Source organism: Pezoporus occidentalis, unplaced genomic scaffold (assembly GCF_034315485.1).
Source record: "Pezoporus occidentalis ecotype Australia unplaced genomic scaffold, CSIRO_AGI_Poc_V1 ctg34, whole genome shotgun sequence".
NCBI classification, from domain to species: Eukaryota; Metazoa; Chordata; class Aves; order Psittaciformes; family Psittacidae; genus Pezoporus; species Pezoporus occidentalis.
In genome coordinates this window covers 5,778,596-5,795,946 of record NW_026915376.1, presented here as the reverse complement: position 1 = coordinate 5,795,946, position 17,351 = coordinate 5,778,596, and the positions used below count along the sequence as shown (strand labels likewise).

The 17,351-nt window shown below is 40.7% G+C and overlaps 1 protein-coding gene across 3 annotated transcripts in view; it reads right to left on the bottom strand.

The window, feature by feature from the left end:
• The window catches only part of GLP1R (glucagon like peptide 1 receptor), an 85,676-nt gene that overhangs the window by 46,349 nt on the left and 21,976 nt on the right, over positions 1-17,351 (bottom strand). For 2 of the 3 annotated variants that reach the window (XM_062629689.1, XM_062629690.1), the window contains exons 2-3: positions 10,988-11,077; positions 9,584-9,694 (exon numbers count right to left, since the gene is read on the bottom strand). In XM_062629689.1, the coding sequence (XP_062485673.1) occupies positions 9,584-9,694; positions 10,988-11,077 (201 nt within the window). Of the gene's footprint in view, positions 1-9,583; positions 9,695-10,987; positions 11,085-17,351 lie in introns of all 3 variants that reach the window. The other variant, XM_062629688.1, reaches the window with a different exon arrangement.

Genomic DNA, 17,351 nt, shown 5'->3' with positions numbered 1-17,351 from the left:
TGTTGCATGCACCTCAGTCTGAAGTTAAACAGACATTTCATTAAAAATATGTATTTAGTTAAATAAAATTGATAAAAGACAATGGCATAGCCACATGACCAACAAGAGATGCATGTTAATATATCTGTTAATGATTTTTAAAATTATTTCTTTCAACATTCTACCCTTTCAACATTATCTACCCTTGAGATGAACAGCGTATGTTCTAGAGTTCTCTGGTGTACTATCAGACGGAGACAAACAGAGGCAGAGGTGAACTTGAACGACCGGGGGGGTTTATTTTTGTATTTTTTTAAGCAAACTGAGATTGCCAATTAGCTTGGGTCAGCTTTTAGTGCAAGGAAGTGTACATTTAGATTTGCTTATGGGTTAGCAAATGCAATACGTCTTTTTCAGTGAAAAAGGTCGCACCCCTTTCCATGGTTATGGAGAGCTTTTTGGAAACTTGGCTTTCTTAGAGCAAGACAGGAAGAAATGTAATAAATGCCTAATCATCTTCACTGCATTCGATATTTGAAGTGAAATTTATTTTCTTGCATGTTAAAAGACAAACAGGTAGTTTAGCTATATGCTCACGTAGCCATCTGGTAACTCCTTGGTTTTAAGATCTCATACTATGAAATTGAATGATTAAACATAAAGTGAGAGAGATTAAACCAGGCAAGGTTTAATCTGGTCCCCCAAACCAAATGTTCCATTTATGCATATACTTCAAAACTGTCTGAAGGAAAACTCAAACATCTGCTTCCCCAGCCGTAGGCTTTCCACAGCTTCCTCTGGTCTGCCTCTCACAGGTGGCAGTAACATTTCACCACCCCAGCTTCATCACCCATAAGAGGTCTCCTAAGCAAAAGCAAGGATTTTCTTTGTTTCTGCTTTTTACTTGTAGCACTTACAGCAGCCTGTCCCCAAGCTCCCCTCCCGCTCCAAGTCTGAACAGTGCCCAAACACAGGCAACCCTGGGGAAAGACTGAACGACCAGGACAATGCAATGGATTTAATCCTGCAGCACGGCAGATGCTCCAGGACTGCAGCTGCTTGAATACCAGGCCTCCATGACCACATCTAATTGATGGATTGGTGGAAGGCACTAAATCATTTTTAGAAAAAAGGTGACTGCAAAAGCTTCTCTAATGGCTTGCAGACACTGAGCTCAGGAGGCCACATTGCCCATGAGACAACATCTGAGCAAGACGTACAGATACAGACAGATCAGGTCAGTTTATATTGCTCTCCCGAGCCCAAACCAGTGCTTACCACCAGTCAGCTCCTCACTATGCTGCCACCTTCTCCCAGCCCAGGAGCACTCACTCTGGGGAGGGCATTACACTAGTGGCCACCCTCACCAACAGTCCATGGCCCTAAGTCCCTGCTGGGTCAGAAGTCTACTTGTAACCCTCTCTCACCTGAGAGATAATGGCATGCTACAGACCCAAGTGCTTGTGGCCACACCTTCACAAACATGACAGCATTCTCCTTCCTTTTTCAGCCCTTCTTGATGGTCACAACCACCACAGATGAACCTCTCAGACCCCAAACAAAATCCATTTCAACATTTATGTTCTGCTGCTTGTAGGATCTGCAGCATTGCTGAGCCTGATGCCATTACAGCTATAAACACAGCTTTTGGGAAGGGGAAGATGGCACATGGAAGTATTAGGGGTTTCTGAGTTCATGATTTAAACAGTAGCCAGGCTTAAGCTAGACACTAATGGTGGGGACCCTGCAGACCATTTCCATCATCTCTGCTGCACTACAAGGTTTGCCTATATCTCAAAGGTCTAGGGAAATTGCATTAAAAAAGCATAAAATCCTCATGGTTAAAATGGTAACCTCCACCACTTGGCAGTTTTGACATAATACCATGTTTCCACCCAAAGCCTCACACAGAGCCTATGCCTGCCTAAGGACATGTCGAGAAAACAGTTCTGTCACCAGAGAGGGAATGGGAAGTGCTGGAAAAAGGGATTCAAATGTAGATTACAGCAGGGGGAAATGCGAAACAGCTGACCTGGGTGTGTCTTTGCACCTAAAGGTACTATGGAGCAGCAACCCAGTCTCTGGGCTCCGCATTACTATATCCCCACACAATGCTCAGTTCATGCACTCCCTATGACTATGAAAAACTACTGTGGGAAGTACAGCTGTGATTCCAATCCTCCATGATGCCCTTCAACCAGTAAATTTAATCAGACTGACTACACATCTAGCAGCCAGAGGCAGCCACAAGGTTACTCCCAGAGATCATCTGCTATTACTGCTGGGTTACTTTGCCACCAGAGAGACTTCCAGGTCTTTCACGTCACCGCCTGAAAAGCTATGTTGTTTCCAGGGGTCCCCAGGCTGTATTTTGCCTGGTCTTCCAGGAGAACAAAGGAGCAGGTGACGCCGCTGCAACACATAATGTAGTAAAGACAGGATAATATAGAAAATAAAGTGAATTATAAGAGACAAGTGATTCAAGCAAAGGTTAAACAAAGGAAAGGATTTCAAACTAGGAGAAAGGCGGATCTAGGGAGCATAGGGAGTTACAAAGCACTAAGACTTCATGGTCAGCAGTAGTTAAAGGTGTACAGAACCATCTGACCCTTTACCTGGCACAAAAACCATTCAGGATTTAACAAGAGCTTTGTAGTTCAGGAGTCCTCCAATGGCCCACATACGATCATACTGGAAGACTTCATAACAGTACAAACAAATGATTAGGTCTTATGTTCCCAGCCTGGACTGAAGCTTCCAGCTTAGTTTCCTCCAAAGAAACAAACCCCAAAATTGCTCAAACTAACTCAGTCACAGCAAGTAGGACAATCAGGGGGTTGCTTCAAAATTCAGTACAGTGCCAGAGCAAGACACCAATACAGACCAGCAACCAAGCCAACTCAGGTGTCAGACACCTCAAAAACAGGCAGGTCCTAAGCTGAAACAATAGCATTCAAAGAGTTCAGAAGATTTGAGTGGAGATCTGAGTAACAGCCATATCTGTGTTAATGCAAGTTTACAGCTGGCCTTTGTGCAGCCCAGTGCATACAGGAGCAGCTGACGTGGCCACTGTTCACATAACTGTCTGAAACTAGTACCTCTGGAAGGTTTTTTTAATTAAAAAGGATTTAGTGCTATTAAACAATAAAACATCAGAACCCCAGAGGAGACATAATTGCAAGATGGATTGTGCAGCTCCACAGTTTCCAAATCCACATGGTGTTATTGGCAGCTGGCCTTCAATTATAAGAAGGTAACAAAAAAAATAAATAAAAAAAATTACACAGTCAGTGACAGTGAGGCAAGGTGCTTGCTGTCTTTTAAAGGAATACTGCTCCCCTTGAGGCTTCTGCACTGACTGGACTTTGAGACAGCCTCTGCCCTAGTATGTAACTCACGGTAACCTCATTGACTATGATGTGGATAGCAAGATATGCACAGTTTACCTGATGTAACTTCTGTGTTACAATAAACCGAGTAGGTTTTTCTGGGTTTTCACTAAAAGTAAGTTTTGGTACAAGACACATATAGAAGCAAAAGCTTTGACTCAGGCAGTCAGCAGTACGTGAAATTTGCCTTCAACAAGCTTTGGCCATGGCCCTGTATCTGTGCTGGCAACTTCATGGAACAAATTCTTTTAGCAATAACCTCCCTTCTGCTACTTCAGCATCTCCATGAAGACCTGCCCAACAGTGGGAGCTGCAAAAGAACAAATAGAAGCAAAACAGAGCTGGAGTGAAACAGCCCATCAGGTTTGAAATTTGTGTAGCTTGCTCTCTTTCAAAGATGAATAACAAGATTAAAAAAAGCATTGGTGTGTTTCTGGGGGTTCTTTGGGGAGTGGGAAAGCAAGGCATGGCAAATATTAATCCAGACATTTAACTTCATATTTTTAAAGCATCTCAAAACACCACTTTGAAAACACAAGTCTTTCCAAAGAGGAAATTTATGAATTTCACTACAGAGTTCTGAACAGAATGCTTTATTTGACCAGAATTAGATTCCCCTCCACTGTCTGTCTGCCCCAATGCCACTGCTTCACACTGTTCCAAAGGGCTTCCTCACTACATGCACAAAGCTATTTTATATGGCACTAGGGGGACACAGATGACTTCAGAAACTCCTACCATAGTTACACAGCCCAGCAGTATGTGGGCTCCTCATCTGCTATCATACCAAACCCCTGTACTGTGCTGTGAGACACGAGCCACTTATTTCTCATTCCAGTGACAATGGCTTTACCTGCAGTGAAGTAGAGGGTACTCTAAACCTCAGCTCCTTTGGTTTCAGTGTAATACCAATTACCCAGAGGTCTATAAATATTCTTAACTTTACAGTTTCTTGTTAAGGCAATACTATAATGACCAATATACTTGAAGCAGATGAATGCTAACACAGCTGCAATTGCACCAATCAGGAAACCAATCTGCACAAGGAAAAAAATCCACCACCACCCAAAACCCAACAACGCAAAGGAACGAGGACAAAACCCCACATTTCAGTCAGGTGAAATTCCTAATCAAGTTTGCTGCACAAATGGAATACATATCCATGCACAGATGGAATAAAGGCAGTACTGCAGTATAATAAGCCAACCTTTGGCCCAAACCCTAAAAATCACACCAACAACCCAATGTCCAGTACTTCAGTGCAAGCTGTAAAATAAAAAATTCCTCAAAAAATACAGATTTACTTGCCTGTCATAAAGCAAGCCTGAAGGGATACATGGTTTCAAGGGTAAAATCGCGGTCTGATATGATTCTATTCAATTCTCACCAACACACTCCTAGCCTTCAGGGTCCACCTTTGCAGACAGCAAGCTGATGCTGAGCTTGGCAGGGATGCCAACACACCTACCAGATGAGACAATAAAAAAATGTCTCAGGCTCAGCATTTTTAAAGAGATCTGACACACAAGTGGGACAAAACTGATTGTCTCCAGGGTATTTTATAGGCTGCTTTAGCAAGCAGCACTTTCTGAAAGGTTAGACGCCATCACAAGGCAAGAGATGCCACGAGACAAACCTTGCAACTGCATGCATTGCTTAGCACAAAAGACCTGCAGGCCCATCCTCCATAGATTTGTCTTGTGAAAGACTGTTCTTGAGTCTCCATATGCACACAAGTCTGAATAGACAGCCAGCACCAAGAACACAAGTTTTATTCTCAAGTTTTTCAATTAACAGATTCCTATCTCCCTGTAGCTGCTCTTGCACCTAGAGATGAATGAGCAATCTGAAAAAAGCATCACTGCTGAACCTGTGCTCACAATGTGATTCAGAAACTGCCCCATTAAGGAAGCAAGAAAAGAGTCACACCCTCATGAGCATCTCTGTAGCAGCAAGCAGAGACAAGAACCTACCAACTTCATGTGGGGTTGGACTAGTGACCCAACATGTACTTGCTGTGCAGGGAAAAAGTTCTCCATATCATTTTCAGCTTGCCCCTCTAGTAGGCCACCTGCTGAGCTAGATCTGCTGCTAGATTTGCAGGAGGGCAGGCTCAAGAGTGACAGCCACTAGGACAAGAGATGGTCACACAAAAGGATAAAAGCTATTAACATATAAAGTTTGCAAAACCTGTAAGTGATCAAGGAATGTTCCAGCATTACAAACTTCTATGCAAATTCTTTTCCCCTATTCTGGCTGATACCAATGGAAATTTGTAACACCTGACAATAACTAGTTACAAGACTCATCAACTTCAAAAATCTTTACAGGAACAGAGAATCACCACTCATCCAAGACTGGAAGGGGACTGGAGATTTCTTAGCGCAGCACCCTGCTCAGAGTAGGGTAACTAGGGCAGGCTGCTCAGGTCCATGTCCAGTCAGGCTTAGATCATCTTTTTCAAAGACAGAGGCTCCAAAACCTCTCTGGGTCACCTGTTATGGGTGTTTGACCACCCTCACAGTAGAATAATTCTGTTTAAAGGAAGTTTCCTGTATTTAAATTTGTGACCATACACAAACAAGATTCTCTATGAGCCTTCTCTTCTCCAGGCTGAAGAATACCACCTTTCTCAGCCTTGTCCCATATGAGAAAGACTCCCATCCCTTAATAATGTCCATGGTCATTTGCTGGACTTGGTGCAGTACATCCATGCCTCTCATACTGAGGAGACCAGAACTGGACAAAGCATTGTCAGATGTGTCTTACCTCCCAGAGTAGAGGGGAAGGAACATCCTCTTGAGCTGCCAGTGGTGCTTTTCCTACTACAGACCAGGAAGCTGTCGGCATGCTTTTCTCTCAAAGGGCACACCCTGGTGCCCACCAGGACCTCCAAGGCCTTTTCTGCAAAGCTGCTTTCCAGACAGTCAGTACTAGTGCATGTAGCTATTCCTACCCAGGGGCAGAACACTGCATTTCCTTCTGTAGAACTTCACAGGATACCTGTCAGCCCATTTCGTCAGCGTCTCAAGGTCCTTCTGAGAGCAGCACACTCATACAGTGTAACAGCCCCTCATCCCACTTTTGTATAGTCTGCACACTTGCTGAAAGGTGCAGTCAGTCCCATCATCCAGATAGTTAATAAAGATGTTAAACAGTATTGGCCCTACTACCTGTCCCTCCGGACTGATTTCCAATTGGACTTCGTGCTGCTGACCACAACCCTATATTGCCAGCAGCTCAGCCAGTTTTCAGTTAATCTCATTGTTCGTACGTCTAATCAACTCTTCATCAATTTACTACAAGGATGTTATGGGATACAGAGTCAAAAGCCTTACTAAATTTGAGGGAAACACACCCACTGTTCTCCCCTTATCTACCAAGCTAGTAATCTCATCAGGTTCATCAAGCATGACTTCATAAATTCATGCTGACTACACCAAATCACCTTCTTGTCCTTTATGTGTTTGGAAACAGCTTCCAGGTTTATTTGCTCCATCAATTTCCTGAAGACTGATGTGAGGCCAACCACCTATAGTTCCCCAGATTCTCCTCCTTGGGCTTCTTGAAGACAGCAGCAACAATTTCTTTCTTCCGGTCCTCAGGAATCTCCCTCAATTTGACATGACCTTTCAAATATAATCAAGGGAGCCCACACAATAGCATCAGCCAGCTCATTCAGCACTTGGTGGGATGTACTAACAAACCCATGGGCTCGTGTATGTCCTGGTAAAGTGTTCCATAACCTGGATCCTCCCCCACCATCGGTAAGCCTTCCTTGCTCCAAACTTTTACTACTTATCTTGGGGGCCTGGGATTGCTGAAGACAAGTTTTACCAGTAAAGACCATGACAAAGGCAGCCAGTACCTTAATCATTTCCCCATCCTCTGTCACAAGACCCTCCTCTCCCATTCAGCAGTGGATCCAAATTTTCTCTCACATCTGTTAAGAAGCCCTTTTTGTTGCCCTTGACATCACTTGTCAGATTCTGGATGGGCTTTCACTTTCCTAATCCTGCTCTTGAATGATCAGTGTCTGTTTGCCTCCTGGGTCACCTGTCCCTGCTTCCAGCTCTTCTACACTTCTTATTGAAATGGCCAGATCATAAAGAGTGCTCACCATGATTGCTCCATTTCAGCACCCCATCATAATTAGTATTCAGTTTCAAGTATTTCAATTTATTCCCTAAGGGGAATAAATTTCCCTTCAGGGGGTATGGCATGAAGTCTCCCAGCAAACTTTTTATACACTTGAAAACCTGACTCCTAATCAAAGGAAGAACAGTCTTAAATGCTTAAGCTTGGCTGAAGCACTTCATACTTAATTATGACCTTCACTGAACATGTTTTGAAGTTACTTCCCAAACAAGGTCTCATCTTTTCATTTTTTTTTATCATTTTCATCAGATGAGGAGGTAGAAGCCCTGCAGTGTTAGAATCTATTTCAAGTTCCAAGTAGGGGGCTAAGCAAGAACAAGTAACATGCTTTAGTGATTACTGTGAATCATGGGGTGTCCAATTTCCTATTGCTTGAGGTTTTCCATCACAATGATGGTACCTCTTCCTCTTGGTGGGCCATTAGCATTCGCTTTCAATACGACTCCACAAGTCATCACAAAATAGTATCGGGTCATGGTAATTCAGGGTCCTAAATTGCATACCTGGCACAGATACAAACTTCTTGTTTTACATTAGACAATGAAAGGCTTCCTTGTTCCATCCTTATTCATCACTGATAAAACAGACTGAGGTATATACACAAAGGTAACATTTCCAGAGGTTTAATGGCTTTCTGAAGTACTTTTGCAGTCCTCCCTAACAAGGGATTATACAAAATGCTGCTATTCTTTCCACTGAAACAAACACTGCTTTCAGGATAATTAATTTTTAAAAAAACTCATTTCCAAAAGTATGAAAGATATTGCACATTCCAATAATATATTAATCTGCAGTATTGTGCTAAACCTTGGCTTTCTCCAGCAGTGATGTTTCGAGAGCAGTTGGAAGTCAAATAACTGTGTCCAGGATCTTAAAGACTGCCACGTAAACAGATTTAGAGGAAAAAAGCTTAATCCTGTGAAGAGCTTTAGATATGTGGGAAGATTAGCATTACTGGAAAAAATTCTGCAGCATCCAACAATTTTATGTCAATTATGAAGCAAATACTAATTTCATACGTGCCTAAAAACTTGTTTACCCATTCCAAAAATGTAACTTTATTAATGATCTGAAGAGGATTACCAAACAGCACTTTAACTTCAGACATTATCAAATTGGAAGCTTCTTCCAAGACAGTTGAGATAATACAAAAGATGTGCAGATGTTAGAAATATGGACACAGCAACATAATATTCACCTGAGCATCCCATTCCTTTTCTTTCTTACTCCTGAAATCCATTCCAACACTTGCAATATCTACTCCACACTTAAAGCATCTTTACATCCAGCAGTTAGGTTTATCTATCCTCATTAAACAGCATCCCTTGTCCCTTAACAGGGGCCAAAGCCAATTTGTCACACCAAGTTAGCTAGTTAATAAATTATTTCCTTTAGACTTCAAAGCATAGAAAGGGCTTCACAAACAACAGGCTGTGTAACTCGCTGGTTTCAAAGACAGAACGCTAGACAAAGCGATCTAATACACATTGCCTTTAAGTGGCATCGAGTGTATGTGCACATAAGGGTATAAAATCTAAAGATGACATTCAGTCCTTCAGATAAAAAAGTTTTTGCAACTGCTGGCAATGCCTTCCTCTTGCAGCATTCTGAGAAATTAATCTCCAGAAGCTACACAAATCACTTTCACTTTAGACCTTTTAGTCTTTATCTACTACAGGACAGCCTACTGTCTAGCTTTGCTAACTTTAACTTTTATCTCAGTTTTCGAACCATACCATTATTATTGTTATATAGTCTTCAACAAGAAACACAGTACTATTTCATTAATAGTCACCACTATTAAAGCAGCAAAACCAGATAAGAGCACAAAACCCCAAACTAAATGCAATCCTTAATAAAAGCCTCTTCTCTCATTTTTGTTTTCTCCTCCTAAATGGAAATAGAGAGTGCATCATACCGAGTCCCATTCCTACTTTTATGCTGCAGACAACTGATTGCACTCATAGCCATTTAAGCCAATTTTATCCTTCCTAAGACTATCCGAGGAAAACAGGATTGGTTTAAAGCTGTGCCTATAATTATGAAAAGGCTCTTACCTGCATTAGCCCAGGGGAGATACCAGGGGCAGCTGACATTCACATAGGTGCCAGGCAGGCCGTCTGGCCAGCAGGCATAGTTGTCAAATGTTCTGTTGCAAAACTTGCCTTCTGCAGAGAGATGGAAGGGAGGGTCATGCCACTGCCTTGTATAAATACTGTAAGAAGGGAAAGACTGAAGAGCAGAAGATAAAAGAAAACATGGACACATGCATTTAAACCGTAACAGCATTATGCACTTCAGCTGTAATGTGGAGTTAACTGAGATTTATTTGTCCAAAAAGAGTTTAATCCCACACAACAGGAAACTCTTGTTACAGGGGGAAACTGAAGAACAGATTAGGGTCTTTGACTAAATCAAGGGACATGAAAGGTAAATCAATACTGATCCATTACCATCTTTTCTCTTTTACATTCCTATGTGTCTTGGTTTAAATTAAAATCCTTTTTGCTATGAATACTGTAGATAATCATTCTCAAGAATAGTTTATAGCTGTGTAGTTGGAAAATCTAGCGTAACATACAGATCCATCAACAAAATACCCCCAACACAACCATAACTTTGCATTACAGCTTAATCAACACGACAATACTTCAACTTCAGATTTATTAAACTGTCATTCTTAGAGGGCAGCACTCAACTGCTCAACAGGATAATGGAGCAGAGGGAGATGAATGTTTCCCTGCCACTGTTGTCATCAGCTACTGCTCTCTCTGCCACAGTAATGTAGTTAAAAGGAGGAGAATTAATACTTCTGAAATAATTCTTCACAGATACAACTTTAGAGCCACCTTATCTGTTCCAGTGTGTCACAAAACCACTGAAGCATAGGAGAGGCCACACTGTGTCCAGCTGTGAGTGTCACTGACAAATCACCAGTGTCCTCTAAATACCATGCTGCTGGAATATCACAGCTGCTCTCAGCACATTACAGCAGCTCAACTGCTAAGACAAACTGCTTTCTCATTCACACAAAGGCACTTTTTTAAAAAGCCATTTCAGCATTTTACAATGCTCAAGATAATTTACACCAACTGTAAGGCCGACAAACTGCTAGGTCACTGTGAACAGCATGCTTCCTTACACCTGTGTGCTCTCTCTACACTGAATCCTGGAAAAGTTTCAGGGAAATAATATTACTGTGCTGCTTCAAGTGCCACCACTTGCCACTGAAAAACACTCCGAATCTAAAAACTAACATCTTTACAATCAAATTGTTCCATAAAATGCTTCCTCAGCAGCGAGAAGAGTCCCACAGAAGACGGACAGAAACAAACAGAATAAAGAAGAAACGGACTGGAAAGTAAGCTAGAGAAGTATTTTCAAGTTCATAATCACTCTCTTGCTACTGTTATCATGCATTTTAGAAAGTAATATATCCTATACGTACCAAGCAGGCTTACCTGCCACAATGGGGGGTGCCTCATACAAGTATTCCAGGCATTGAAGCTGATACTCCTTCCACTTCTGCATAACCCCAGAGAGGGACCCATCTGAACTCTGAAAGAGAAACCATGAGTCTCAGACATTGCAGGGATTTCAACTATGTGATTTTCATGCAACCTGAGTAGAAGGGTGTGAAAATAATTACCACAAGCTAAAATAGCGCTGTTTATCATAAAGGGTGCAAGACGTTGCTATGCATTTGCCTGATTGCAACCAAAAAAAATCCCTATTTATACCATAAGGAACTGAAAAAAAAAAAAACAACACCCCACCCCACAAACAACTATACCACGTCCTTCCTGAAACCCAAACTGAGCCAGCCTTGCTCTCCTGAACATGCCCCAGTTGGGTGATTTATTATCTCACGAAAAGACAGGGACAGCAGCAAGTCCTTTTAGGAGAGGTTTTCTTTCCAGAAGCAGTATTTCTGCTAGCTCACAAATGAGACCAAGTTAATTCACTGTATTCAGTGGATACTCTCCAAGCATTCTTCCAGAACATAGATGAAAGCTTTTCCAGCTCAGCTTTTCTTTTACAAACAGCAGTTTTCCTTCACATTGTGCACGTTTCCTTCACATTTCCTGAAACAGAAAGAGTAGGGACCTCCTTTTTGCAGTTTGACAAGCTCAAGGTTCCACTGTCAGCTGCCCCAGGCACTGAAGAGGCAGGGGAAAAGTATGTACACACTCTAGGAGCACAAAGGAAATTAGCTACTATCAAACTGCAAAGTTTAGCTCTGATTACTCACTCAACCTGAGCAGATGCCCCACCTGCCTCACAGAAGCACAGCTAACTCAGTGCATAAAAGAGACATCAGTCCTTCTCTCTCCTCTCTGCATCTATATAAACTGAATAACAAAAGTTAGGATTGGCAGGCAGCAAGTGATCAATAATGCAGGTAAGTCAGCATTCTTTTTCCAGAGAAAGGCCCAGCATGGATGTGTAGAACATACAATCAACAGCATGAACTTAATGGTACAACTCATTAACGCAAAGTTCATTTCATTTATACTAGCTGTAGAACAGTTTATTAAAGAGGGTAAATAATCTCGTAAAGCTTGAGCTTTACCCTCACAGTTTCAACTGCTGATTTTTATTTTCCCATTTGTGCTTCTAAATATTTTTCAGATGGTTAGAAGGAAATCAGGGCATGGGATGACCTTTTAAAAATTAAGAAGTCATTTTAAACCTACACTGCATTTCAGCAATGCCAAACTGAATGCTGTCCACTACAATCAATGTGACTAAAATTTAGACACCTATGCAATCACCTTGCTATAAAAGAACAGAAGTAGAACTGGTATTTTTGGATTACAGACCTCTCAAGTTCTCTTTTCTTTATCCTTCCAATTAAAAAACCAGCATTTGAAAAAAGCGAAACACCATATGGCATCATGCTTCTTCCTGGATTAAGCCACTGCATTTAGTTACAAAGATGCTCTTGTACACATGATGAAACAACACTTAGTAGATATTTATGTTAAGTTTCAAGAATAACTGCCTATATTTACATGCAACTTAACTGCAGCTAGGGCCTCATGGCCATAATTTTGGAAGAATTTAGCCATCTCTTCCTGAAGTCAAAATAAGCACAAGCCCATGGATCTTTGAAACGCTGATCCTCATGTGCACAATTTAAATCATCTTATCTATGCCAAGAAATGCTGCCATAGTCTGTCTGTGCTGAAGTCTCTAGTGCAAAATGAATGTGTCCTACTGAATTTTAACCCCACGTGCCTATGGAAACCCATAAACCTAGAACACACAAGTGTCGTGATCTATGCTTAACATACATGAAGGAGAGAGAACATCACCACCTATATTAACTCTACAGGTGTGTGTAGAGAAACAATCACTAACTCTCAAAACTAAAACGCCATCTTCAGATCCAAGTAAGCTGATTAAGGATGGATGACCAGAATACAGAGAGAGAACAACTTTCAAACCTAAGTTTCTCTCATGCAGTGTTTAAGAAGTAACTTTCAGGTTATGCATTGTCTCAAAGGTCATTTTACAAGGGTGGTTATTGAAGTTATACAGGGCTGTTTCACCACCCTTGCATCACCAGGTTAATACTTTAATAAATTAATGAGAAGAAACATTTTCAGGATTAACTCCTAAATTATGATTCAGAACAATTTCAGAAGCTACTAAGTATCATATGTCTTCCAAAAGAGTAACTATTAATCATGCATGCAGATGACCACATCAAGTTAATCCAAATTCAGCTTTTAAAATCATTACAAGTCATAGATTCATACAGAGTTTCATTTAAAAACAAGACTCTATCTTTTAAAGCATCTGAAAATATCCTAAACCTGCTTGTACTAAGAAAATTAGCTCTTTTTGAGTTAGCAAGCCTTACAGTATTTTCTTCCAAATCAAGTTTTCATCTACTGCCTTCATGAATACAGGAATAACCAGCTTTAATTACAGCTTTGGGAAAAATCAAGCTTCTGTCCCTCCATTTAATGAAAAAGTAGAAACATTCTACTTATACTGGCTTTTCATAATGTGAGAAGACAACTGTAACCAGGAGATTAGCAAACTGTAAGAGTAAAATAATTAGACATGCCTTCTTGTGGAGATGACTGATTTGGTAGACAGTTTTCTATTATCTATAGTCTGTTGCAATAAGACAATCAAATATAAATTCCAAGACTACATAATTTGTTCTCTCTATGCAACAGTTTACTTTGGTTCAGCCAAATACAATGTTTTGTTATCAGGCAAATTGACTTAAATTTGATTTTAATAAATTCTAATGCCCACTTCCTGAAAATTCTGGCCCACATGAACTAGAACCACAAGTTATACAGTGCCACAGATAGACAACGTGAGTAGTTACTCAAATAAGAGATACTATAATTTCTTATAAAGTGATTTAATCCTTTTTGCAACATCGAAGCACTAAAACACACATATACAAGGACAAGGTTCCTGGGTTAGTACCCAAAATTTTGAGCAAATTCCAAAAGTTTCAATAGCTTTATTAAACTCAGGGTTATATTCCTGTTGCTAAAAGCACAAGTCCTTGCATTTTATTTATGTCTTTTTTTGTTTTTTCCCCAGTATAGAAAAAAACAGTAAATTAGTGTGGTGAAAATACGTCACAAAAGGGTATTGGAGGAGAGAAGAATGGAAATGTGGCTGACTGGTTAAGGTGGAGGAGTCGGAAAGCAAGAATGGATGAAGGAAAGTAAGGAATCGAGCAATGGTGCAGCCTAAAACAGATGCAGAAAAATTAGAACAGGCAAGAGCACAGAGGCTGCGAGTCTTTCAATGTATGTATATAATTAAGTGTAATTCATCTCTAGTGATAAGCTAGCTCATTCAACACTCTGAAGACAGTATTCCTTACAGATCCGTAACACCTTTATAGCAAGGCCACTTTCAGTAGTCATCATTTGTCTTCATAGAGCCCACTGTAGAAGGAAGCATTTTCATAATTTTTCAACATGTTTGAAACTATTCCTACTGTAACAAAACCAGCATCCACACAGTTCCAAGGTGATCATTGCTACAAAAACACTATTGTAATACAGTGAAATCTGAGCACAGAGTATAAACCTGCAGCATGAAATGACATCATATAGAGTAGAAAGGAGAATTCTTAGAGTTTCAGAACCAGCCAGTGACTCCTGAGGTTATCTTCCTTCCCCTTCTTCTATGACTATATAAAAGGTCTTACATGCAACAGGATGAGAAATTCTTCCTTACATTTGTATTTCTTACATCTTTGCCACTTTTAAAATGGAACATGTCACAGCTTTTTCATGCTTTTAACATTTGAGGATAACAAGCAAGACTTCAACCATGCTGCTAAAAGCTCACAGATAACATTACAACTACTGGGACCTCCAAAATGTTCATCTTTGTCTTCAGAAACAGAAGTGAGGTAACCTGGCACTGAACCACACTTTGGTATGACCTTGGTGTTCTTCCCTTGGATAGTGATGATGACATACCTACCTTGTGAGACTACAGTTCAGATTACATTTTATCACAGAAGCATAAGTGAGTTACTTTTAAACTTTACCACCTTTTAAAAAGGTCTAACATAATACATTATTTCAAAGCGACTATGCTCAGGATCAGGATGGCAACCAAGTCCAAGATAGGTGAAGACTGCACGTTACTAGCTTTACTCTAATTCTGACTGGCCATTCTTTCCTATATAATACAAATCTTATAAAATCATCTTTTATGGCAGCGTAAGCTATAGTTCTGCATCAATAAAAGCAGTAGTAGATATAAACTTGACACGTAACAAGTTTATTCAATTCATATCACAGACATACGCTTGAATTTATGAAACAGTTTTGTCAGTTCACAGCCCAAACGGGGCAGAGCACAACACTGCTACTCCAGATGCTTTCACTTGATACAGGTTCTGGGAGCAGAAGTTTAAAACCAGAGGCTGTAGCACAGCACAACTCTGCACTGGGGCTAGCAGCTCACAGAACAAACTTACCTCCACCCTGCAATCTGTCATCAATTTTCTCCACTTCTAACTTGAATATGAAAGCATATGAATGGTAGGATGCTATTACTACCTCCCCAAGCCCATCAATCAAGATCCAATTTCTCAACACTTGTTGAGATTTGACAACAACAACAGATTTGACAAAAAAGTCCTGCAAACGCTGAAGCTCCAACCACCAACTTGTAAGACAACACCCCAACACTAAAACAGAACACACAACACTGAACCTTGTATTAACAGAGTCCTTTGGCCCACAGTTCACCCTATGACAAAGCAATCCTGTTGAGAATCAGTCCTTCAAGTACAACACTTCTCAAAACCTAAGAGATTCTGGAAGTGCATTACTATGGGAGCAGGCTTTATTGCTTTCATGCCCCCCCTTTGCTCCCCCAAAGGGTAACATTTAAGATGGATTTCATAACTACTTAGTTCAAATAGCATAATGAGCTAATCTGAATTCATTATAGGCAACATCTCTGACAGCCTGGTTACTTTCAAGTACTGAAGCTACATCAAAGGAGGAGGTACATCAAAAATTACAGCACTGTCTCTACTAAAGATAGTACAAAAGTGGTATCATTGAAGATACCTGAGCAATACCTTTTGCAGAGATCATACTTAAGGACATCTGACATCACCCAGATTTTTGCATTTATTGCATTCTCTATTATGTTGCTCAGTATGGAGTTTAACTTAGCCCTGTGACATTACTTCCTTCAGAGAAAATTCTATTGCCAGCTTCCAGTAGCTTTTCCTGTAAACACTTCTGTTCCTTAGTTACTAATGAACCAATGAGTTCAGTATTTCAAGAGTGCGAGAAAATGAAACCTTTTAGCATCCTCCCTGCTAGTGAAAAAGATCAAATGAGCTCCAACAAAAGGAGCTACTAGATTGAGGGAGGAATGCCCTGGTGACATCTGCCAGCCAAGCTCTCTCATTGGCTGCAGCAGCTTACCACTGACACTTTCACAAAACACAAAACATCCCAGGACTTCAATACAGGCTTTCACCAGCTGTCTAACCATGGATGCCCCTCTCTAGTCTGTCATGGTTTTAAGACTCCAAGACTCATGACATCAAGTTTTTGAACTCAAAGCTGCAATAGGAAGCTCTCAGCGGGCACTTGCATCTGATAATGCACACAAGAGACATTCCTCCTCTGCCTGTCTCTTCAAAGCTGCTCAGCTCAGATTGACAGCACACCTTTACTCCTGAACAAGAACACTGGGCTTTCAATAACCTCCAAAGACACACAAGATTCACCTCTCCATTCCATTTTATCCTCTGCTTGATCAGCTCCAAACCATTATCTCAGGATAGGCTGAAAGAACAAACAAGACTCCTATGAAAGACAAGAATACGTACAAAAATATCTCTGTGGAGTTTTTGGTTTGGTTTAGTTTCTTGTTTGTTGTTCTTAAATTTGTTTTAAATCAGAGGCTGAATCTTAACACTCCTCTCTCTCAGGTGAAAATAATCACTGCACCACACATGGTCCCTCATCCTGGCCTCCTTGCCATTCGTGCCTTTTTCTTCTCTTGCTTATATGCACAACTTCAGAAGGAAGGGTTGGCTGTACTCAATCCCATAGCAGCCTATAATAGCACAGGGCACTATCCCCTATTCTTTCTTAAGGTCTGTCTTTGCTAGATTAAGAAAAAAAGGATGAGCATATACATGTCCTAAACGATATTTCAAAATGCAGATTCTCAAATGCAGAATGCTTCTGATGAATCTCTCAAACAAGAGATTTTAAACAAAACTGACTTGAGGCACATTCCTGCTTCTCTGTACTCATGTTGACCAGGCACAGGCTCCCAGTTCAGCTGACTTAC